This window comes from Chiloscyllium plagiosum, unplaced genomic scaffold (assembly GCF_037043375.1).
Source record: "Chiloscyllium plagiosum isolate Xiang-an unplaced genomic scaffold, Cpla_swu_hap1 HiC_scaffold_46, whole genome shotgun sequence".
Lineage (NCBI taxonomy): Eukaryota > Metazoa > Chordata > Chondrichthyes > Orectolobiformes > Hemiscylliidae > Chiloscyllium > Chiloscyllium plagiosum.
The window spans coordinates 10,585,793-10,610,610 of record NW_028270184.1 but is presented as its reverse complement, the minus strand read 5'-3'; the positions used below and the strand labels follow the sequence as shown (position 1 = coordinate 10,610,610).

At 56.7% G+C, this 24,818-nt stretch overlaps 1 protein-coding gene across 1 annotated transcript in view; it reads right to left on the bottom strand.

Annotated features, from left to right (window-relative positions):
* Nucleotides 1-22,883, bottom strand: part of cnih2 (cornichon family AMPA receptor auxiliary protein 2) — a 262,300-nt gene extending 239,417 nt beyond the window's left edge. Inside the window, exon 1 of the mRNA XM_087983841.1 lies at nt 22,324-22,883. Within this exon, the coding sequence (XP_087839967.1) occupies nt 22,324-22,404 (81 nt within the window). The 5' untranslated portion in view covers nt 22,405-22,883. The remainder of the gene's footprint in view (nt 1-22,323) is intronic.
* Nucleotides 22,884-24,818: the final 1,935 nt, after the last annotated feature.

Sequence of the window (24,818 nt, the reverse complement as noted above, 5' to 3'; positions counted from 1 at the left end):
TGTCTCTGGGAGCGCATCAGCGAGCGTGTGTACACATGTGGCCATGTCTCTGGGAGAGCGTCAGTGTGTGTGTGTATACATGTGGCTGTGTCTCTGCGGGTGCGTCAGCGTGTGTGTCTATACATGTCGCCGTGTTTCTGGGAGTGTGTCAGTGAGCGTGTGTACACATGTGGCCATGTCTCTGGGAGTGCATCAGTGTGCATGTGTACACATGTGAACGTGTCTCTGGGAGTGTGTCAGCAAGCGCGTGTACACATGTGGCCATGTCGCTGGGAGTACATCAGCGTGCGTGTGTATACATGTGGCCAAGTCTCTGGGAGTGCATCAGCGCGCGTGTGTGCACATGTGGCCATGTCTCCGGGAGTGCGTCAGCGAGTGTGTGTACACATGTGGCCGTGTCTCTGGGAGTGCGTCAGCGAGCGTGTGGACACATGTGGCCGTGTCTCTGGGAGTGCGTCAGCGCGCGTGTGTACACATGTGGCCATATCTCTGGGAGTGCGTCAGCGCGCGTGTGTACACATGTGGCCACGCCTCTGGGAGTGCGTCAGGGAGCCTGTGTGTACATGTGGCCTTGTCTCTGGGAATGTGTCAGCGCGCACGTGTGTATACATGTGGCCGTGTCTCTGGGAGTGCGTCAAGGCGTGGGTGTGTACATGTGGCCTTGTCTCTGGGACTGCGTCAGCGCGCACGTGTGTATACATGTGGCCATGTCTCTGGCAGTGTGTCAGCGAGCGTGTGTACACATGTGGCCATGTCTCTGGGAGTGCGTCAGTGTGTGTGTGTGTGTGTATGTGTACATGTGGCCATGTCTCTGGGAGTGCATCAGCGTATGCGTATATACATGGGGCCACGTCTCTGGGAGTGTGTCAGCGAGCCTGTGTGTACATGTGGCCGTGTCTCTGGGAGTGTGTCAGCGAGCGTGGGTGTACATGTGGCCATGTCACTGGGAGTGTGTCAGTGAGCGTGTGTACACATGTAGCCATGTCTCTGGGATTGAGTCAGGGAGCGTGTGTACACATGCGGCCATATCTCTGGGAGTGCATCAGCGAGCTTGTGTACACATGTGAATGTGTCTCTAGGAGAGCATCAGCACGCGTGGGTACACATGTGGCTGTGTCTCTGGGAGAGCGTCAGTGTGTGTGTATACATGTGGCCATGTTTCTGGGTGTGTGTCAGCGAGAATGTGTACAGATGTGGCCATGTCACTGGGAGTGCATCAGCGAGCGTGTGTACAGATGTGGCCATGTCTCTGGGACTGCATCAGCGCGCATGTGTACACATGTGGATGTGTCTCTGGGAGTGTGTCAGCGAGCGCGTGTACACATGTGGCCATGTCTCTGGGAGTGCATCACCGCGCGCGTATATACATGTGGCCATGTCTCTGGGAGCGTATCAGCGAGCGTGTGTACACATGAGGCCATGTCTCTGGGGGTGTGTCAGCAAGCGTGTGTACACACATGTGACCATGTCTCTGGAAGTGCATCTCCGCGTGTGTGTACACGTGGCCATGTCTCTGGGAGTGCGTCAGCGAGCGTGTGTACACATGTGAATGTGTCTCTGGGAGAGCATCAGCACGCGTGGGTACACATGTGGCTGTGTCTCTGGGAGAGCGTCAGTGTGTGTGTGTATACATGTGGCTGTGTCTCTGCGGGTGCGTCAGCGTGTGTGTATATTCATGTCGCCGTGTTTCTGGGAGTGCGTCAGCGAGCATGTGTACAGATGTGGCCATGTCTCTGGGAGTGCATCAGTGTGCATGTGTACACATGTGAACGTGTCTCTGGGAGTGTGTCAGCAAGCGCGTGTACACATGTGGCCATGTCGCTGGGTGTACATCAGCGTGCGTGTGTATACATGTGGCCAAGTCTCTGGGAGTGCATCAGCGCGCGTGTGTGCACATGTGGCCATGTCTCCGGGAGTGCGTCAGCGAGTGTGTGTACACATGTGGCCGTGTCTCTGGGAGTGCGTCAGCGAGCGAGTGGACACATGTGGCCGTGTCTCTGGGAGTGCGTCAGCGCGCGTGTGTACACATGTGGCCATATCTCTGGGAGTGCGTCAGCGCGCGTGTGTACACATGTGGCCACGCCTCTGGGAGTGCGTCAGGGAGCCTGTGTGTACATGTGGCCTTGTCTCTGGGAATGTGTCAGCGCGCACGTGTGTATACATGTGGCCGTGTCTCTGGGAGTGCGTCAAGGCGTGGGTGTGTACATGTGGCCTTGTCTCTGGGACTGCGTCAGCGCGCACGTGTGTATACATGTGGCCATGTCTCTGGCAGTGTGTCAGCGAGCGTGTGTACACATGTGGCCATGTCTCTGGGAGTGCGTCAGTGTGTGTGTGTGTGTGTATGTGTACATGTGGCCATGTCTCTGGGAGTGCATCAGCGTATGCGTATATACATGGGGCCACGTCTCTGGGAGTGTGTCAGCGAGCCTGTGTGTACATGTGGCCGTGTCTCTGGGAGTGTGTCAGCGAGCGTGGGTGTACATGTGGCCATGTCACTGGGAGTGTGTCAGTGAGCGTGTGTACACATGTAGCCATGTCTCTGGGATTGAGTCAGGGAGCGTGTGTACACATGCGGCCATATCTCTGGGAGTGCATCAGCGAGCTTGTGTACACATGTGAATGTGTCTCTAGGAGAGCATCAGCACGCGTGGGTACACATGTGGCTGTGTCTCTGGGAGAGCGTCAGTGTGTGTGTATACATGTGGCCATGTTTCTGGGTGTGTGTCAGCGAGAATGTGTACAGATGTGGCCATGTCACTGGGAGTGCATCAGCGAGCGTGTGTACAGATGTGGCCATGTCTCTGGGACTGCATCAGCGCGCATGTGTACACATGTGGATGTGTCTCTGGGAGTGTGTCAGCGAGCGCGTGTACACATGTGGCCATGTCTCTGGGAGTGCATCACCGCGCGCGTATATACATGTGGCCATGTCTCTGGGAGCGTATCAGCGAGCGTGTGTACACATGAGGCCATGTCTCTGGGGGTGTGTCAGCAAGCGTGTGTACACACATGTGACCATGTCTCTGGAAGTGCATCTCCGCGTGTGTGTACACGTGGCCATGTCTCTGGGAGTGCGTCAGCGAGCGTGTGTACACATGTGAATGTGTCTCTGGGAGAGCATCAGCACGCGTGGGTACACATGTGGCTGTGTCTCTGGGAGAGCGTCAGTGTGTGTGTGTATACATGTGGCTGTGTCTCTGCGGGTGCGTCAGCGTGTGTGTATATTCATGTCGCCGTGTTTCTGGGAGTGCGTCAGCGAGCATGTGTACAGATGTGGCCATGTCTCTGGGATTGCATCAGCGCGCATGTGTACACATGTGGATGTGTCTCTGGGAGTGTGTCAGTGAGCGTGTGTGTACATGTGGCCATGTCTCTGGGAGTGTGTCAGCGAGCATGTGTGTACATGTGGCCGTGTCTCTGGGAGAGCGTCAGCGAGCCTGTGTGTACATGTGGCCGTGTCTCTGGGAGTGTGTCAGCGAGCGTGGGTGTACATGTGGCCATGTCTCTGGGAGTGCATCAGTGAGCGTGTGTACACATGTGGCCGTGTCTCTGGGAGTGTGTCAGCGAGCGTGTGTACACATGTAGCCATGTCTCTGGGAGCACATCAGCGGGTGCGTGTAGACATGTGAATGTGTCTCTGGGAGAGCGTCTGCACTCGTGTGTACACATGTGGCTGTGTCTCTGCGGGTGCGTCAGCGTGTGTGTATATTCATGTTGCCGTGTTTCTGGGAGTGCGTCAGCGAGCATGTGTATAGATGTGGCCATGTCTCTGGGAGTGCATCAGCGCGCATGTGTACACATGTGGACGTGTCTCTGGGAGTGTGTCAGCGAGCGTGTGTACACATGTGGCCATGTCTCTGGGAGTGCATCAGCGTGCGTGTGTATACATGTGGCCAAGTCTCCGGGGGTGCGTCAGTGAGCGTGTGTACACATGTGGCCGTGTCTCTGGGAGTGCGTCAGCGCGCGTGTGTACACATGTGGCTGTGTCTCTGGGAGTGCGTCAGCGCGCGTGTGTACACATGTGGCCATATCTCTGGGAGTGCGTCAGCGAGCGTGTGTACACATGGGGCCACGCCTCTGGGAGTGCGTCAGCAAGCCTGTGTGTACATGTGGCCGTGCCTCTGGGAATGTGTCAGCGAGCGTGTGTGTACATGTGGCCGTGTCTCTGGGAGTGCGTCAAGGTGTGGGTGTGTACATGTGGCCTTGTCTCTGGGACTGCGTCAGCGCGCACGTGTGTATACATGTGGCCATGTCTCTGGGAGTGTGTTAGCGAGCGTGTGTACACATGTGGCCATGTCTCTGGGAGAGCGTCAGCGAGCCTGTGTGTACATGTGGCCGTGTCTCTGGGAGTGTGTCAGCGAGCGTGAGTGTACATGTGGCCATGTCGCTGGGAGTGCGTCAGTGAGCGTGTGTACCCATGTAGCCATGTCTCTGGGAGTGCGTCAGGGAGCGTGTGTACACATGTGGCCATATCTCTGGGAGCGCATCAGCGAGCGTGTGTACACATGTGAATGTGTCTCTGGGAGAGCGTCAGTGAGAGCGCGTATACATGTGGCCATGTTTCTGGGAGTGCGTCAGCGAGTGAGTGTACAGATGTGGCCATGTCCCTGGGAGCGCATCAGCGAGCGTGTGTACAGATGTGAATGTGTCTCTGGGAGAGCGTCAGTGTGTGTGTGTATACATGTGGCCATGTTTCTGGGAGTGCGTCAGCAAACGTGTGTACAGATGTGGCCATGTCTCTGGGAGAGCATCAGCACGCGTGTGTACACATGTGGCTGTGTCTCTGCGGGTGCGTCAGCGTGTGTGTATATACATGTCGCCTTGTTTCTGGGAGTGCGTCAGCGAGCATGTGTACAGATGTGGCCATGTCTCTGGGAGTGCATCAGCGCGCATGTGTACACATGTGGCCATGACTCTGGGAGTGCATCAGCGTGCGTGTGTATACATGTGGCCAAGTCTCTGGGAGTGCTTCAGCGCGCGTGTGTGTACATATGTGGCCATGTCTCTGGGCATGCATTAGCGAGCGTGTGTACACATGTGGCCATGTCTCTGGGAGTGTGTCAGCGACCGTGTGGACACATGTGGCCGTGTCTCTGGGCGTGCGTCAGCGAGCGTGTGTACACATGTGGCCGTGTCTCTGGGAGTGCGTCAGCGAGCGTGTGTACACATGTGGCCGTGTCTCTGGGAGTGCGTCAGCAACCGTGTGGACACATGTGGCCATATCTCTGGGAGTGCGTCAGCGAGCGTGTGTACACGTGTGGCCGTGTCTCTGGGAGTGCGTCAGCGACCGTGTGGACACATGTGGCCGTGTCTCTGGGAGTGCGTCAGAACCGTGTGGACACATGTGGCCATATCTCTGGCAGTGCGTCAACGAGCGTGTGTACACATGTGTCCGTGTCTCTGGGAGTGCATCAGCGCGCGTGTGTACACATGTGGCCGTGTCTCTGGGAATGCGTCAGCGCGCGCGTGTACACATGTGGCCATATCTCTGGGAGTGCGTGAGCGAGCGTGTGTACACATGTGGCCCGCCTCTGGGAGTGCGTCAGCAAGCCTGTGTGTACATGTGGCCGTGCCTCTGGGAATGTTTCAGCGAGCGTGTGTGTACATGTGGCAATGTCTCTGGGAGTGCGTCAGCGAGCGTGTGTGTACATGTGGCCTTGTCTCTGGGAGTGCGTCAAGGCGTGGGTGTGTACATGTGGCCTTGTCTCTGGGACTGCGTCAGTGCGCACGTGTGTATACATGTGGCCATGTCTCTGGGAGTGTGTCAGCGAGCGTGTGTACACATGTGGCCATGTCTCTGGGAGAGCGTCAGCGAGCCTGTGTGTACATGTGGCCGTGTCTCTGGGAGTGTGTCAGCGAGCGTGAGTGTACATGTGGCCATGTCACTGGGAGTGCGTCAGTGAGCGTGTGTACACATGTAGCCATGTCTCTGGGAGTGCGTTAGGGAGCGTGTGTACACATGTGGCCATATCTCTGGGAGCGCATCAGCGAGCGTGTGTACACATGTGAATGTGTCTCTGGGAGAGCGTCAGTGTGAGCGCGTATACATGTGGCCATGTTTCTGGGAGTGCGTCAGCGAGTGAGTGTACGGATGTGGCCATGTCTCTGGGAGCGCATCAGCGAGCGTGTGTACAGATGTGAATATGTCTCTGGGAGAGCGTCAGTGTGTGTGTGTATACATGTGGCCATGTTTCTGGGAGTGCGTCAGCGAACGTGTGTACAGATGTGGCCACGCCTCTGGGAGTGCGTCAGCAAGCCTGTGTGTACATGTGGCCGTGCCTCTGGGAATGTGTCAGCGAGCGTGTGTGTACATGTGGCCGTGTCTCTGGGAGTGCGTCAAGGTGTGGGTGTGTACATGTGGCCTTGTCTCTGGGACTGCGTCAGCGCGCACGTGTGTATACATGTGGCCATGTCTCTGGGAGTGTGTTAGCGAGCGTGTGTACACATGTGGCCATGTCTCTGGGAGAGCGTCAGCGAGCGTGTGTACACATGTGGCCATGTCTCTGGGAGAGCGTCAGCGAGCCTGTGTGTACATGTGGCCGTGTCTCTGGGAGTGTGTCAGCGAGCGTGGGTGTACATGTGGCCATGTCGCTGGGAGTGCGTCAGTGAGCGTGTGTACAGATGTGAATGTGTCTCTGGGAGAGCGTCAGTGTGTGTGTGTATACATGTGGCCATGTTTCTGGGAGTGCGTCAGCGAACGTGTGTACAGATGTGGCCATGTCTCTGGGAGCGCATCAGCGAGCCTGTGTGAATGTGTCTCTGGGAGAGCGTCAGCACGCATGTGTACACATGTGGCTGTGTCTCTGCGGGTGCGTCAGCGTGTGTGTATATACATGTCGCCTTGTTTCTGGGAGTGCGTCAGCGAGCATGTGTACAGATGTGGCCATGTCTCTGGGAGTGCATCAGCGCGCATGTGTGTACATATGTGGCCATGTCTCTGGGCATGCATTAGCGAGCGTGTGTACGCATGTGGCCATGTCTCTGGGAGTGTGTCAGCGACCGTGTGGACACATCTGGCCGTGTCTCTGGGCATGCGTCAGCGAGTGTGTGTACACATGTGGCCGTGTCTCTGGGAGTGCGTCAGCGAGCGTGTGTACACATGTGGCCATGTCTCTGGGAGAGCGTCAGCGAGCGTATGTATACATGTGGCCATGTCTCTGGGAGTGCGTCAGCGAGCATGTGTACACACGTGGCCGTGTCTCTGGGAGCGCATCAGCGAACATGTGTACACATGTGAATGTGTCTCTGGGAGAGCGTCAGCACGCGTGTGTACACATGTGGCCATGTCTCTGGGAGTGCGTCAGCGTGTGTGTATATACATGTGGCCGTGTTTCTGGGAGTGCGTCAGCGAGCATGTGTACAGATGTGACCAAGTCTCTGGGAGTGCGTCAGCGCGCGTGTGTACACATGTGGCCATGTCTCTGGGAGTGCGTCAGCAAGCGTGTGTACACATGTGGCCGTGTCTCTGGGAGTGTGTCAGCGAGCGTGTGTACACATGTGGCCGTGTCTCTGAGAGTGTGTCAGGGAGCGTGTGTACACATGTGGCCATATCTCTGGGAGTGCTCAGCGCGCGTGTGTAAACATGTGGCCATATCTCTGGGAGTGCGTCAGAGAGCGTGTGGACGCATGTGGCCGTGTCTCTGGGAGTGCGTCAGCGCGTGTGTGCACACATGTGGCCATATCTCTGGGAGTGCGTCAGCGAGCGTGTGGACACATGTAGCCGTGTCTCTGGGAGTGCGTCAGCACGCGTGTGTGTACATGTGGCCATCTCTCTGGGAATGTGTCAGCGTGCGTGTGTGTACACATGTGGCCACGCCTCTGGGAGTGCGTCAGCGCACGTGTGTGTGCACATGTGGCCATGCCTCTGGGAGAGCGTCAGCGAGCCTGTGTGTACGTGGCCGTGTCTCTGGGAGTGTGTCAGCAAGCGTGTGTGTACATGTGGCTGTGTCTCTGGGAGTGCGCCAAGGCGTGGGTGTGTACATGTGGCCTTGTCTCTGGGACTGCGTCAGCGCGCACGTGTGTATACATGTGGCCATATCTCTGGGAGTGCATCAGCGCGCGCATATATACATGTGGCCGTGTCTCTGGGAGTGTGTCAGCGAGCGTGTGTGTACATGTGGCCGTGTCTCTGGGAGTGCGTCAAGGCGTTGGTGTGTACATGTGGCCGTGTCTCTGGGAATGCGTCAGCGCGCACGTGTGTATACATGTGGCCATGTCTCTGGGAGTGTGTCAGCGAGCGTGTGTACACACGTGGCCATGTCTCTGGGAGTGCATCAGCGAGCGTGTGTACACATGAGGACATGTCTCTGGGGGTGTGACAGCAAGTGTGTGTACACACATGTGACCATGTCTCTGGAGGTGCGTCGCCGCGTGTGTGTACATGTGGCCATCTCTCTGGGAATGCGTCAGCGTGCGTGTGTGTACACATGTGGCCATGTCTCTAGGAGTGTGACAGCGCGCGTGTGTGCACATGTGGCCAAGTCTCTGGGACTGCGTCAGCGCGTGTGTGTACATATGTAGCCGTGTCTCTGGGAGTGCACAGCCAAATGTGTACACACACTCATGCTGACATGTGTAGACACACGCTCGCTGACATACTCCCAGAGACACGGCCACATGTGTAGACACGCTCGCTGACGCACTCCCAGAGACACGACCACATGTACACACCCACGCGGTGACGCACACCCAGAGACATGGCCAGATGTACACACACGCTCGCTGATGCACTCCCAGAGACACGGCCACATGTGTACACATACGCGGTGAAGCACTCCCAGAGACATGGCCACATGTGTACACACACACGCGGACGCACCCCCAGAGACACGGTCACATGTGTACACACACGGGCGCCACATGTGTACACCCGTTTGCTGACGCACTCCCAGAGATATGGCCACATGTGTACACACACGCACTGACACACTCCCAGATATATGTGGCCATGTCTCTGGGAGCCATCAGCGAGCGTGTGTGTACACATGAGGCCGTGTCTCTGTGAGGGCGTCAGCGAACGTGTGTACACATGTGGCCAGGTCTCTGGGAGTGCGTCAGCGAACGTGTGTACACATGTGGCCATGTCTCTGGGAGTGCGTCAGCGAGCGGGTGTATACACATGTGGCCATGTCTCTGGGAGTGCATCAGCGAGCGTGTGTACACATGTGGCCGTGTCTCTGGGAGTGCTTCACCGCGTGTGTGTACACTTGTGGCCGTGTCTCTGGGATTGTGTCAGCATGTGTGTGTGTACACATTTGGCTGTGTCTCTGGGAGTGCGTCAGCGCGTGTGTGTAAACATGTGGCCATGTCTCTGGGAATGCGTCAGTACGTGTGTGTACATGTGGCCATGGCTCTAGGAGTGCTTCACCGCGTGTGTACACATGTGGCCGTGCCTCTGGGATTGTGTCAGCATGTGTGTGTGTATACATGTGGCCGTGTCTCTGGGAGTGCGTCAGCGTGTGTGTATGTACATGTGGCCATGTCTCTGGGAGAGCGTCAGCGAGCGTGTGTGTACACATGTGGCCATATCTCTGGGAGTGCGTCAGCAAGCGTGTGTACACATGTGGCCGTGTCTCTGGGAGTGTGTCAGCGAGCGTGTGTACACATGTGGCCGTGTCTCTGAGAGTGCGTCAGCGAGCGTGTGTATACATGTGGCCGTGTCTCTGGGAGTGCGTCAGCGCGCGTGTGTACACATGTGGCCGTGTCTCTGGGAGTGTGTCAGCGAGCGTGTGTACACATGTGGCCGTGTCTCTGAGAGTGCGTCAGCGAGCGTGTGTATACATGTGGCCGTGTCTCTGGGAGTGCGTCAGCGAGCGTGTGTACACATGTGGCCGTGTCTCTGGGAGTGCGTCAGCGAGCGTGTGTACACATGTGGCCATGTCTCTGGGAGCGCATCAGCAAGCGTGTGTCTACACATGTGGCCGTATCTCTGGGAGTGCGTCAGCGAGCATGTGTACACATGTGGCCATTTCTCTGGGAGTGCATCAGCGAACGTGTGTACACATGTGGCCAAGTCTCTGGGAGTGCGACAGCGAACGTGTGTACACATGTGGCCATGTATCTGGGAGTGTGTCAGTGCGCGTGTGTACACATGTGGCCATATCTCTGGGAGTGCATCAGCGAACGTGTTTTTCACATGTGGCCATGTCTCTGGGATTGCGTCAACGTGCATGTGTACACATGTGGCCATGTCTCTGGGATTGCGTCAGCGAGCGTGTGTGTACACGTGGCCATGTCTCTGGGAGTGCGTCAGCGAGCGTGTGTACACATGTGGCCATGTCTCTGGGAGTGTGTCAGTGAGCGTGTGTGTACACGTGTGTCCATGTCTCTGGGAGTGCAGCAGCGAGTGTGTGTGTACATGTGGCAGTGTCTCTGGGAGTACGTCACCGTGTGTGCGTGTACTTGTAGCCATGACTCTGGGAGAGCGTCAGCGCGCGTGTGTACACATGTGGCCGTGTCTCTGGGAGTGCGTCAGCGCGTGTGTACACATGTGGCCATGTATCTGGGAGTGCGTCAGTGCGCATGTGTACACATGTGGCCATATCTCTGGGAGTGCGTCAGCGAGCGAATGTACACATGTGGCCGTGTCTCTGGGAGTGTGTCAGCGAGCGTGTGTACACGTGGCCATGTCTCTGGGGGTGCATTAGTGAGTGTGTGTACACACGTGGCCATGTATCTGGGAGAGCGTCAGCGAACGTGTGTACACATGTGGCCATGTCTCTGAGAGTGCGTCAGCAAACGTGTACACATGTGGCCATGTCTCTGGGAGTGCGTCAGCGAGCGTGTGTACACATGTGGCCATATCTCTGGGAGTGCATCAGCGAACGTGTGTACACATGTGGCCATGTCTCTGGGAGTGCGACAGCGAACGTGTGTACACATGTGGCCATGTCTCTGGGAGTGCGACAGCGAACGTGTGTACACATGTGGCCATGACTCTGAGAGTGCGTCAGCGAGCGTGTGTATACATATGGCCATATCTCTGGGAGTGCGTCAGCGAGCGTGTGGACACATGTGGCCGTGTCTCTAGGAGTGCGTCAGCGAGCGTGTGTGTACATGTGGCCGTGTCTCTGGGAGTGCGTCAGCGAGCGTGTGTACACATGTGGCCGTGCCTCTGGGAGTGCGTCAGCACGTGGCCATGTCTCTGGGAGTGCGTCACCGCGTGGGTGTGTACATGTGACCGTGTCTCTGGGAGTGCGTCAGCGCGCGTGTGTATACATGTGGACATGTCTCTGGGAGTGGGTCAGCGAGCGTATGTACACACGTGGCCGTGTCTCTGGGAGTGCATCAGCTGGCGGGTATATACATGTGGCCATGTCTCTGGGAGTGCGTCAGTGTGTGTGTACACACATGTGACCATGTCTCTGGGAGTGCGTCACCATCTGTGTGTACATGTGTCCGTGTCTCTGGGAATGCGTCAGCCTGCGTGTGTGTACATATGTGGCCATGTCTCTGGGAGCACATCAGCGAGCGTGTGTGTACACATGTGGCAGTGTTGCTGGGAGTGCGTCAGCGAGCGTGTGTGTACACATGTGGCAATGTCTCTGGGAGTGCATTAGTAAGCGTGTGTACACATGTGGCCATGTCTCTGGGAGTGCGTCAGCGCGCGTGTGTACACATGTGGCCATATCTCTGGGAGTGCGTCAGCGAACGTGTGTATACATGTGGCCATGTCTCTGTGAGGGTGTCAGTGAGCATGTGTGTACACATGTGGCCGTGTCTCTGGGGGTGCGTCAGCGAGCGTATGTGTACACATGTGTCCATGTCTCTGGGAGTGCATCAGCGAGCGTGAGTGTACATGTGGCAGTGTCTCTGGGAGTACGTCACCGTGTGTGCGTGTACTTGTGGCCATGACTCTGGGAGAGCGTCAGCGCACGTGTGTACACATGTGGCCGTGTCTCTGGGAGTATGTCAACCAGCGTGTGTACACATCTGGCAATGTCTCTGGGAGTGCATCAGCGAGGGTGTGTGTACACATGTGAATTGTCTCTGGGAGTGCGTCAGTGTGTGTGTACACATGGGGATATATCTCTGGGAGTCCGTAAGTGAGCGTCTGTGTACCCATGTGGCCATGTCTCTGGGAGCGCATCAGTGCGTGTGTGTACACATGTGGCCATGTCTCTGTGAGCGCATAAGCGAGCGTGTGTACACATGTGGCTGTGTCTCTGGATGTGCATGAACATGCGTGTGTACACATATGGCCATGTCTCTGGGAGTCCGTCAGCGCGCGTGTGTACACATGTGGCCATGTCTCTGGGAGAGCGTCAGCGAGCGTGTGTGTACATGTGGCCATGTTTCTGTGAGTGCGTCAGCGAGCGTGTGTGTACATGTGGCCGTGTCTCTGGGAGTCCATCAGCGAGCATGTGTGTACATATGTGGCCATGTCTCTGGGAGAGTGTCAGCGCGCGTGTGTGTATACATGTGGCCTTGTCACTGGGAGTGTGTCAGCGAGCGTGTGTACACATGTGGCTGTGTCTCTGGGGGTTCGTCAGCACGCGTGTGTACACATGTGGCCATGTCTCTGGGAGTGTGCCAGTGAGCGTGTGTACACGTGGCCGGGTCTCTGGGTGTGCGTTAGTGCACGCGTGTACACATGTGGCCGTGTCTGGGAGTGCGTCAGTGCGCGTGTGTACACATGTAGCCATGTCTCTGGGAGAGCGTCAGCGAGCATGTGTATACATGTAGCCATGTCTCTGGGAGTGCGTCAGCGCGCTTGTGTACCCATGTGGCCGTGTCTCTGTGAGGGCGTCAGCGAGCGTGTATGTACATGTGGCCATGTTTCTGTGAGTGCGTCAGCGAGCGTGTGTGTACATGTGGCCGTGTCACTGGGAGTCCATCAGCGAGCGTGTGTATACATGTGGCCATGTCTCTGGGAGAGCGTCAGCCAGCGTGTGTATACATGTGGCCATGTCACTGGGAGTGTGTCAGCGAGCGTGTGTACACATGTGGCTGTGGCTCTGGGGGTTCGTCAGCACGCGTGTGTGTACACATGTGGCTATGTCTCTGGGATGTGCCAGTGAGCATGTGTACACATGTGTCCGGGTCTCTGGGAGTGTGTTCGTGCGCGTGTGTACACATGTGGCCGTGTGTCTGGGAGTGCATCAGTGAACATGTGTACACATGTGGCCGTGTCTCTGGGAGCGCTTCAGCGGGTGTGTGTACACATGTGGCCGTGTCTTTGGGAGTGCGTCAGCGAGCATGTGTACACATGTGGCCGTGTCTCTGTGAGTGTATCAGCGCACGCGTATATAGATGTGTCCATGTCGCTGGGAGTGTGACAGCGAGCGTGTGTACACATGTGGTCATGTCTCTGGGAGTGTGTCACCGCGTTTGTGTGTACACATGTGGCAATGTCTCTGGGAGTGCGTCAGCGAGCGTTTATGTACATGTGGCCATGTCTCTGGGGGTGCGTCAGCGAGCGTGTGTGTTCACATGTAGCCATGTCTCTGGGAGAGCGTCAGCGCGCTTGTGTACACATGTGGCCGTGTCTCTGGGAGTGCATCAGTGAGCGTGTGTGTACATGTGGCCGTGTCTCTGGGAGTCCATCAGCGAGCGTGTGTGTACACATGTGGCCATGCCTCTGGGAGAGCGTGAGCACGTTGTGTACATATGTGGCCGTGTCTCTATGAGTGCGTCAGTGAGCGTGTGTGTACATGTGGCCGTGTCTCTGGGAGTCCATCAGCGAGCGTGTGTGTACACATGTGGCCATGCCTCTGGGAGAGCATCAGCGTGCATGTGTACATATGTGGCCGTGTCTCTATGAGTGCGTCAGTTAGCGTGTGTGTACATGTGGCCGTGTCTCTGGGAGGGCATCAGCGAGCGTGTATGTACACATGTGGCCATGTCTCTGGGAGTGCGTCAGCGCGCGTGTGTACACATGTAGCCATGTCTCTAGGAGAGCGTCAGCGAGCGTATGTGTACATGTGGACATGTTTCTGTGAGTGCGTCAGCGAGCGTGCATGTGTACACATGTGGCCATGTCTCTGGGAGAGCGTCAGCGTGCTTGTGTACCTATGTTGCCGTGTCTCTATGAGTGCGTCAGCGAGCGTGTGTGTACATGTGACCGTGTCTCTGGGAGTGCGTCAGCGCGCGTGTGTACACATGTAGCCATGTTTCTAGGAGAGCGTCAGCGAGCGTATGTGTACATGTGGACATGTTTCTGTGAGTGCGTCAGCGAGCGTGTGTGTACATGTGGCCGTGACTCTGGGGGTCTATCATCGAGCGCGTGTACATATGTAGCCATGTCTCTGTGAATGCGTCAGCGCGCTTGTGTACCCATGTGGCCGTGTCCCTGTGAGGGCGTCAGCGAGCGTGTATGTACATGTGGGCATGTTTCTGTGAGTGCGTCAGTGAGTGTGTGTGTACATGTGGCCTTGTCTCTGGGAGTCCATCAGCGAGCGTGTGTGTACACATGTGGCCATGCCTCTGGGAGAGCGTCAGCGTGCTTGTGTACATATGTGGCCGTGTCTCTATGAGTGCGTCAGTGAGCGTGTGTGTACATGTGGCCGTGTCTCTGTGAGGGCGTCAGCGAGCGTGTATGTAAATGTGGCCATGTTTCTGTGAGTGCGTCAGCGAGCGTGTGTGTACATGTGGCCGTGTCTCTGGGAGTCCATCAGCGAGCGTGTGTGTACATGTGACCGTGTCTCTGGGAGTGCGTCAGCGCGCGTGTGTACCTATGTGGCCGTGTCTCTATGAGTGCGTCAGCGAGCGTGTGTGTACATGTGACCGTGTCTCTGGGAGTGCGTCAGCGCGCGTGTGTACCTATGTGGCCGTGTCTCTATGAGTGCGTCAGCGAGCGTGTGTGTACATGTGACCGTGTCTCTGGGAGTGCGTCAGCGCGCGTGTGCACACATGTAGCCATGTCTCTAGGAGAGCGTCAGCGAGCGTATGTGTACATGTGGACATGTTTCTGTGAGTGCGTCAGCGAGCGTGTGTGTACATGTGGCCGTGTCTCTGGGAGTCCATCAGCGAGCGTGTGTGTACATATGTGGCCATGTCTCTGGGAGAGCGTCAGCGCGCGTGTGTATACATGTGGCCATGTCACTGGGAGTGTGTCAGCGAGCGTGTGTACACATGTGGCTGTGTCTCTGGGGGTTCGTCAGCACACGTGTGAACACATGTGGCCATGTCTCTGGGAGTGTGACAGTGAGCGTGTGTGTACATGTGGCCGAGTCTCTGGGAGTACATCAGCGAGCGTGTGTGTACACATGTGGCCATGCCTCTGGGAGAGCATCAGCGCGCTTCTGTACATATGTGGCCGTCTCTCTATGAGTGCGTCAGCGAGCCTGTGTGTACATGTGGCCGTGTCTCTGGGAGTCTATCAGCGACCGTGTGTACACATGTGGCCATGTCCCTGGGAGTACGTCAGCAAGCATGTGTACACATGTAACCATGTCTCTGGCAGTTCGTCAGCACGCTTGTGTACACATGTGGCCGTGTCTCTGTGAGGGCGTCAGCGAGCGTGTATGTACATGTGGCCATGTTTCTGTGAGTGCGTCATCGAGCGTGTGTGTACATGTGGCCGTGTCTCTGGGAGTCCATCAGCGAGCGTGTGTGTACAGATGTGGCCATGTCTCTGGGGGAGCGTCAGCGCGCATGTGTATACATGTGGCCACGTCACTGGGAGTGTGTTAGCGAGCGTGTGTACACATGTGGCTGTGTCTCTGGGGGTTCGTCAGCACGCGTGCGTGTACACATGTGGCCATGTCGCTGGGAGTGTGCCTGTGAGCGTGTGTACACATGTGGCCGGGTCTCTGGGAGTGTGTTCGTGCGCATGTGTACACATGTGGCCGTGTGTCTGGGAGTGCATCAGCGTGTGTGTGTGTGTGTGTACACATGTGGCCATGTCTCTGGGAGCACTTCAGCGGGTGTGTGTACACATGTGGCCGTGTCTCTGGGAGCACTTCAGCGGGTGTGTGTACACATGTGGCCGTGTCTCTGGGAGCGCTTCAGCGGGTGTGTGTACACATGTGGCCGTGTCTCTGGGAGCGCTTCAGCGGGTGTGTGTACACATGTGGCCGTGTCTCTGGGAGCGCTTCAGCGGGTGTGTGTACACATGTGGCCGTGTCTCTGGGAGCGCTTCAGCGGGTGTGTGTACACATGTAGCCGTGTCTTTGGGAGTGCGTCACCGCGTGCGTATATACATGTGTCCATGTCTCTGGGAGTGCGATAGCGAGCGTTTATGTACATGTGGCCATGTCTCTCGGGGTGCGTCAGCGAGCGTGTGTGTTCACATGTGGCCATGTCTCTGGGAGAGCGTCAGCGCGCTTGTGTACATATGTGGCCGTGTCTCTATGAGTGCGTCAGCGAGCGTGTGTACACATGTAGCCATGTCTCTGGGAGAGCGTCAGCGAGCGTGTGTGTACATGTGGCCATGTTTCTGTGAGTGCGCCAGCGAGCGTGTGTACACATGTGGCCATGTCTCTGGGAGTGCGTCAGCGTGCTTGTGTACACATGTGGCCGTGTCTCTGGGAGTGCGTCAGAGAGCGTGTGGACATATGTGGCCGTGTCTCTGGGAGTGTGTCAGCGAGCCTGTGTGTACACATGTGGCCATGTCTCTGGGGGTGCGTCAGCAAGCGTGTGTGTTCACATGTAGCCATGTCTCTGGGAGAGCGTCAGCGTGCTTGTGTACACATGTGGCCATGTTTCTGTGAGTGCGTCAGCGAGTGTGTGTACACATGTGGCTGTGTCTCTGGGGGTTCGTCAGCACACGTGTGAACACATGTGGCCATGTCTCTGGGAGTGTGACAGTGAGCGTGTGTGTACATGTGGCCGAGTCTCTGGGAGTACATCAGCGAGCGTGTGTGTACACATGTGGCCATGCCTCTGGGAGAGCATCAGCGCGCTTCTGTACATATGTGGCCGTCTCTCTATGAGTGCGTCAGCGAGCCTGTGTGTACATGTGGCCGTGTCTCTGGGAGTCTATCAGCGACCGTGTGTACACATGTGGCCATGTCCCTGGGAGTACGTCAGCAAGCATGTGTACACATGTAACCATGTCTCTGGCAGTTCGTCAGCACGCTTGTGTACACATGTGGCCGTGTCTCTGTGAGGGCGTCAGCGAGCGTGTATGTACATGTGGCCATGTCTCTGGGGGTGCGTCAGCGAGCGTGTGTGTTCACATGTGGCCATGTCTCTGGGAGAGCGTCAGCGCGCTTGTGTACATATGTGGCCGTGTCTCTATGAGTGCGTCAGCGAGCGTGTGTACACATGTAGCCATGTCTCTGGGAGAGCGTCAGCGAGCGTGTGTGTACATGTGGCCATGTTTCTGTGAGTGCGCCAGCGAGCGTGTGTACACATGTGGCCATGTCTCTGGGAGTGCGTCAGCGTGCTTGTGTACACATGTGGCCGTGTCTCTGGGAGTGCGTCAGAGAGCGTGTGGACATATGTGGCCGTGTCTCTGGGAGTGTGTCAGCGAGCGTGTGTGTACACATGTGGCCATGTCTCTGGGGGTGCGTCAGCAAGCGTGTGTGTTCACATGTAGCCATGTCTCTGGGAGAGCGTCAGCGTGCTTGTGTACACATGTGGCCATGTTTCTGTGAGTGCGTCAGCGAGTGTGTGTACACATGTGGCCGTGTCTCTGGGAGTCCATCAGCGAGTGTGTGTGTACACATGTGGCCATGCCTCTGGGAGAGCGTCAGCGCGCGTGTGTACACATGTGGCCATGCCTCTGTGAGAGCGTCAGCGTGCTTGTGTACATATGTGGCCGTGTCTCTATGAGTGCGTCAGTGAGCGTGTGTGTACATGTGACCGTGCCTCTGGGAGTGCGTCCGCACGCGTGTGTACACATGTAGCCATGTCTCTGAGAAAGCGTCAGCGAGCGTATGTGTACATGCGGCCATGTTTCTGTGAGTGCAACAGCGAGCGTGTGTGTACATGTGGCCATGTCTCTGGGAGTCCATCAGCGAGCGTATGTGTACATATGTGGCCATGTCTCTGGGAGAGCGTCAGCGCGCGTGTGTATACATGTGGCCATGTTTCTGTGAGTGCGTCAGCGAGCATGCGTATACATGTGGCCATGTCACTGGGAGTGTGTCAGCGAGCGTGTGTACACATGTGGCTGTGTCTCTGGGGGTTCGTCAGCACGCGTGTGTACACATGTGGCCGGGTCTCTGGGAGTGCGTTAGTGCACGTGCGTACACATGTGGCCGTGTGCCTGGGAGTGTGTCAGCGAGCGTGTATGTACATGTGGCCATGTTTCTGTGAGTGCATCAGCGAGCGTGTGTGTACATGTGGCCGTGTCTCTGGGAGTCCATCAGCGAGCGTGTGCGTACACATGTGGCCATGTCTCTGGGAGAGCGTCAGCGCGCGTGTGTATACATGTGGCCATGTCACTGGGAGTATGTAAGCGAGCGTGTGTACACATGTGGCTGTGTCTCTGCGGGTTCGTCAGCACGCGTGTGTACACATGTGGCCGTGCCTCTGTGAGTGTGTCAGCGAGCGTGTATGTACATGTGGCCATGTTTCTGTGAGTGCATCAGCGAGCGTGTGTGTACATGTGGCCGTGTCTCTGGGAGTCCATCAGCGAGCGTGTGCGTACACATGTGGCCATGTCTCTGGGAGAGCGTCAGCGCGCGTGTGTATACATGTGGCCATGTCACTTGGAGTATGTAAGCGAGCGTGTGTACACATGTGGCTGTGTCTCTGCGGGTTCGTCAGCACACGTGTGTACACATGTGGCCATGTCTCTGGGAGTGCGTCAGCGAGCGTGTGTGTACACATGTGGCTACGTCTCTGTGAGTGCGTCAGTGAACGTGTGTATATGTGGCCACGTTTCTGTGAGTGTGTCAGTGAGCATGTGTACACATGTGGCCATGTCTCTGGGAGTGTATCAGTGAGTGTGTGTGTACACATGTGGCCATGTCTCTGGGAGTGCGTCACTGAGCGTGTGTGTACACTTGGCCATGTCTCTGGGAGTGCATCAGTGCGCATGTGTACACATTTGGCCGTGTGTCTGGGAGTGCATCAGTGCGCGTGTGTACACATGTGGCCGTGTGTCTGGGAGTGCATCTGTGAGCGTGTGTACACGTGTGGCCATATCTCTGGGAGTGTGTCAGCGAGCTTGTGTACACATGTGGCCATGTCTCTGGGAGTCCGTCAGCGAGAGTGTGTGTACACATGTGGCCGTGTCTCTGGGAGTCCGTCAGCGCGTGTGTGTGTGTGTGCCTGTGTCTGTGGGAATGTGTCAGCGCGTGTGTGTGTATGTGTGCGTGTGTGTGTACCAGTGTCTCTGGGAGTGTGTCAGCATGTGTGTGTGTGTGCCAGTTTCTCTGGGAGTGTGTCAGCGTGTGTGTGTGTGTGCCAGTTTCTCTGGGAGTGTGTCAGCGTGTGTGTGTGTGTGCCAGCGTCTCTGGGCGTGTGTCAGTGTGTGTGTGTGTGTGTGTACCAGTGTCTCTGCGAGTGTGTCAGTGTGTGTGTGTGTGTGCCAGTGTCTCTGGGAGTGTGTCAGCGTGTGTGTGTATGTGTGCGTGTGTGTACCAGTGTCTCTGGGAGTGTGTCAGCGTGTGCATGTGTGTATATGTGTGTGTGCCAGTGTCTCTGGGTGTGTGTCAGCGTGTGTGTGTGTGTGTGCCAGTGTCTCTGCGAGTGTGTCAGTGTGTGTGTGTGTGTGTGTGTGTGTGTACCAGTGTCTCTGCGAGTGTGTCAGTGTGTGTGTGTGTGTGTGTGTGTGTGTACCAGTGTCTCTGCGAGTGTGTCAGTGTGTGTGTGTGTGCCAGTGTCTCTGGGTGTGTGTCAGTGTGTGTGTGTGTGTGTGCCAGTGTCTCTGCGAGTGTGTCAGTGTGTGTGTGTGTGTGTGTGTGTGTGTACCAGTGTCTCTGCGAGTGTGTCAGTGTGTGTGTGTGTGCCAGTGTCTCTGGGAGTGTGTCAGCGTGTGTGTGTATGTGTGCGTACCAGTGTCTCTGGGAGTGTGTCAGCGTGTGCATGTGTGTATATGTGTGTGTGCTAGTGTCTCTGGGAGTGTGTCAGCGTGTGTGTGTATGTGTGCGTACCAGTGTCTCTGGGAGTGTGTCAGCGTGTGCATGTGTGTATATGTGTGTGTGCTAGTGTCTCTGGGAGTGTGTCAGCGTGTGTGTGTGTGTGTGTGTGTACCAGTGTGTGTTTGTGTGTGTGTGTGTGTATGTGTGTGTGTACCAGTGTGTGTTTGTGTGTGTGTGTGTGTGTACCAGTGTGTGTTTGTGTGTGTGTGTGTGTGTACCAGTGTGTGTATGTGTGTGTGTGTGTGTCAGTGTCTGTGTCTTTGGGAGTGCGTCAGCGTGTGTGTGTGCCAGTGTCTCCGAGAGTGTGTCAGCGTGTGTGCGTGTGTGTGTGTATGTGTGTGTGCCAGTGTCTCTGGGAGTGTGTCAGCGTGTGTGTGTGTATGTGTGTGTGCCAGTGTCTCTGGGAGTGTGTCAGCGTGTGTGTGTGTGTGTGTGTGTGAGCCATGTCTCTGGGAGTGCGCGCACGCGTGTGTGTGTGTGCGCGTGCCAGTGTGTATGTGTGTGTGTGTGTGTGCCAGTGTCTCTAGGAGTGTGTCAGCGTGTGCACGTGTGTGTGTGTGCCAGTGTGTGTGTGTGTGTGTGCTAGTGTCTTTGGGAGTGTGTCAGCGTGTGTGTGTGTATGTGTGTGCGTGTGTGAGCCAGTGTCTCTGGGAGTGCGTGTGCCTGTGTGTGTGTGTGTGTGTATGTGTCTCTGGGAGTGCGTCAGCGTGTGTGTGTGCCAGTGTCTCTGAGAGTGTGTCAGCATGTGTGTGTGTGTGTGTGTGTGAGCCATGTCTCTGGGAGTGCGCGCACGCGTGTGTGTGTGTGTGTGCGCGTGCCAGTGTGTGTGTGTGTGTGTGTGTGTGCCAGTGTCTCTGGGAGTGTGCCAGCGTGTGCACGTGTGTGTGTATGTGTGTGCTAGTGTCTTTGGGAGTGTGTCAGCGTGTGTGTGTGTATGTGTGTGCGTGTGTGTATGCATGCCAGTGTGTGTGTGTATGCGTGCCAGTGTGTGTGTGTGTGTGTGTGTGTGTGCCAGTGTCTCTAGGAGTGTGTCAGGGTGTGTGTGTGCCAGTGTCTCTGGGAGTGTGCCAGCGTGTGCACGTGTGTGTGTATGTGTGTGCTAGTGTCTTTGGGAGTGTGTCAGCGTGTGTGTGTGTATGTGTGTGCGTGTGTGAGCCAGTGTCTCTGGGAGTGCGTGTGTGTGTGCGTGCCTGTGTGTGTGTGTGTGTATGCATGCCAGTGTGTGTGTGTGTGTGTGTGCCAGTGTGTGTGTGTGTGTATGCATGCCAGTGTGTGTGTGTGTGTGTGTGCGTGCCAGTGTGTGTGTGTGTGAGCCAGTGTCTCTGGGAGTGCGTGTGTGTGTGCGTGCCTGTGTGTGTGTGTGTGTGTGTGCCAGTGTGTGTGTGTGTGTGTGTGCCAGTGTGTGTGTGTGTGTGTGTATGTGTGTGCTAGTGTCTTTGGGAGTGTGTCAGCGTGTGTGTGTGTATGTGTGTGCGTGTGTGAGCCAGTGTCTCTGGGAGTGCGTGTGTGTGTGCGTGCCTGTGTGTGTGTGTGTGTATGCATGCCAGTGTGTGTGTGTGTGTGTGTGTGCGTGCCAGTGTGTGTGTGTGTGAGCCAGTGTCTCTGGGAGTGCGTGTGTGTGTGCGTGCCTGTGTGTGTGTGTGTGCGTGCCTGTGTGTGTGTGTGTGTGTGTGCCAGTGTGTGTGTGTGTGTGTGTATGTGTGTGCGTGTGTGAGCCAGTGTCTCTGGGAGTGCGTGTGTGTGTGCGTGTCTGTGTGTGTGTGTGTATGCGTGCCTGTGTGTGTGTATCTGTGTGTGCCTGTGTGTGTGTGTGTGTATGTGTGAGCCAGTGTCTCTGGGAGTGCGTGTGTGTGTGCGTGTCTGTGTGTGTGTGTGTATGCGTGCCTGTGTGTGTGTATCTGTGTGTGCCTGTGTGTGTGTGTGTGTCTGTGTGTGTGTGTGTGTGAGCCAGTGTCTCTGGGAGTGCGTGTGTGTGTGCGTGCCTGTGTGTGTGTGTGTATGCGTGCCTGTGTGTGTGCGCGTGTGTGTGTGTGCCAGTGTCTCTGGGAGTGCATCGGTGTCAGCATGTGCACATCCGCGTGTGCACGCACACTTGTCATTGGGAGTGTGCACACCTGCGTGTGCCTGTGTCTCTGGGAGTGTGTCAGTGTGTGTGTTGGTGCCTGTGTTTGTGAGAATGTGTGAGTGTGTCCATCATACCGTATTCACGTCTCTTGCCTGTCTGTATCACATCCACATCCTTTTGTTACTCCGATACACACACACACACACAGACAGACAGACAGCACCCAGAACAGCCCCAGCTCCCCCACCAGAACCCATGCAAAGGAGGGCAATGTGAACTCACGTGCCAGATCACGAAGAAGATCAGAGAGGCGCAGAGGACCAGGGTCAACATGTAGCAGAAAGCAGCGAAGGTGAAAGCCATTTCCGTGTCTGATATAGACACTGTCACCGAGAGAGAGAGCCACAACCTGTTCCTCTCCCTGTCTCTGTGAAAGACCGTTCCTGGGCTGTCTCCCCCTTCGGACGGGCTGCAGTTGCTACATCGCCCACCTCCCGACAGGATAACTTCAGCCCTGGTCTGTAGCAGCTCCTCTCGGTGCTCTCTCTCTCTCTCCCACTGACGCACTTGCAATTCCTGTTGGCTGTTTTGTTTTGAATTGTTGAAGCAGACACAATTATTCAAGGCCAGGTGACTGGAGGGGGGGGGGGGGGGGGACGGTGGTGGAGAGTCTGGAGGCTGGGTCCCACGATAATATTTGCACCTCCTCCCTCCAATATTCTCTGGCAAGTGTTGCACAGTCTCCCTTCGCTTTATCAGGTGCAGGATGGTTTTTTTTGGGGGGGTGGGATGGGGAGGAAACTGCTCTGGCGTCTCTCTCGTGGTGGCAAGTGGCTTTTGGCTAAATATTCTAGCTCTTGGAGGGGAGGGACGAAGGAGAATGATAGTTCGGGGTTCCAGCTCTCTCCCTCTCTCCGTGATACCAACAAAAAATGCAATACCGTCCCTGGGAAATGCTCAGCCGTGCAGGGCTTTCACGCTGCGTTTTGTTTCCCGTTAAATGTATTCAAATTTATTTCGGGCTTTATTCCCGTTAAATGTATTTCGCGTCCCTCTTCCGAGCCCTTCCCCACTGGAGAACGGGAAACCTTTGTCGATTGTGCTTGTAATTTCTGACAGTCAGGGTAAGGAAGGGGAGGCTATGTTCTGTTTATATTGTTAATGCTGCCTTCCCTCCCCCCCGGTGGGGGGGGGGGGGAATTTGGAAATGTATTGTCCCCGTTCCAACCTGGAGGTTACACACACTCTCTATTTTTTCCCCCTGTCTCTGTCTGCCCCCTTGTGCCCACTTTTGTTTGGAGCCAGCTCATTTTCTCTCTCATTCTCTCTATCACTGTCCCTCAGTTCTCCCTCTGCATTCACGTTCTCTCTATCGCTATCTAGCTCCGCCCTGCACCCCCACCACCCTCCACCCCCCTCACCCACCACCCTCCACCACCACCCTCCACCACCCCTCACCACCCACCCCCCCAGTTATTGACTGCTCTGTGAGACCAATTTAAAATGGTTTCTCCGCTGTGCTGTATGAAAGTGGGCAGAGTGGCCGCCAGGCTGCGATGACTTCGCTCGAAGCTCGAGTTTAATGCAGCAACCCGATCGTCATTTGATCCGAATTAAACGGAGTTAGAGGTTTATGTTCCGATTAAAAGGGACAGATTCGATAATAACGATCCAGCTCCTGTGAAGACGTCCAGTTAATAGCAGCGCGTTTAAAATGAAATTTAGTGTTGGCTCCAGTCTCCCCCTGCCTGCTCCTGTCTCCCCCTGCCTGCCCCCGTCTACCCCTGCCTGCCCCTGTCTAGCACCGCATGCCCCTGTCTCCCCCTGCCTGCCCCTGTCTAGCACCGCATGCCCCTGTCTCCCCCTGCCTGCTCCTGTCTCCCCCTGCCTGCCCCCGTCTACCCCTGCCTGCCCCTGTCTAGCACCGCATGCCCCTGTCTCCCCCTGCCTGCCCCTGTCTAGCACCGCATGCCCCTGTCTCCCCCTGCCTGCCCCTGTCTAGCCCTGCCTCTTCCATCTACCCCTGCCTTCCCCGTCTGCCCCCTGCCTGCTCCCGTCTACCCCTGCCTGCCCCTGTCTACCTCTGCCTGCTCCCATCTACCCCTGCCTGCCCTGCCTACCCCCTTCCTGCTCCTGTCTCCCCCTGCCTGCCTCTGTCTACCCCTGCCTGCTCTCCTCTATCCCTGCCTGCCCCAGTCTCCTCCTGCCTGCCCCTGACTCCCCCTGCCTGCCCCTCGGTCTACCACTGCCTGCCTCTGTATACCCCTGCCTGCCCGCGGTCTCCCCCTGCCATCCCGTGTTGAACCTTGCCTGCCCCTGCCTACCCCTGCCTGTTCCAGTCTACCCCTGCCTGCTCCTGTCGAGCCCTGCCTGCCTCTGTCTCCCCCTGCCTGCCCCTTCTCCCCCTGCCTGCCCCTCTCGACCCCTGCCTGCACCCGGTCTCCCCCTGCCTGCCCCTGACTCCACCTGCCAGCCCCTGTCTAACCCTGCCAGTCCCTGTTTACCCCTGCCAGTCCCTGTTTACCCCTGCCAGTCCCTGTTTACCCCTGCCTGCCCCGGTCTACCCCTGCCTGCCCCCGGTCTACCCCGCCTGCCCCTGTCTCCCCCTGCCTGCCCCTGTCTCCCCCTGCCTGCCCCTGTCTCCCCCTGCCTTCTTCTGTCTCCCCCTGCTTACCCCTGACTCCCCCTGCCTGTCCCTGTCTCCCCCTGCCTTCTTCTGTCTCCCCCTGCTTACCCCTGTCTTCCCCTGCCTGGCCCCGCTCTATCGCTGTCTGCCC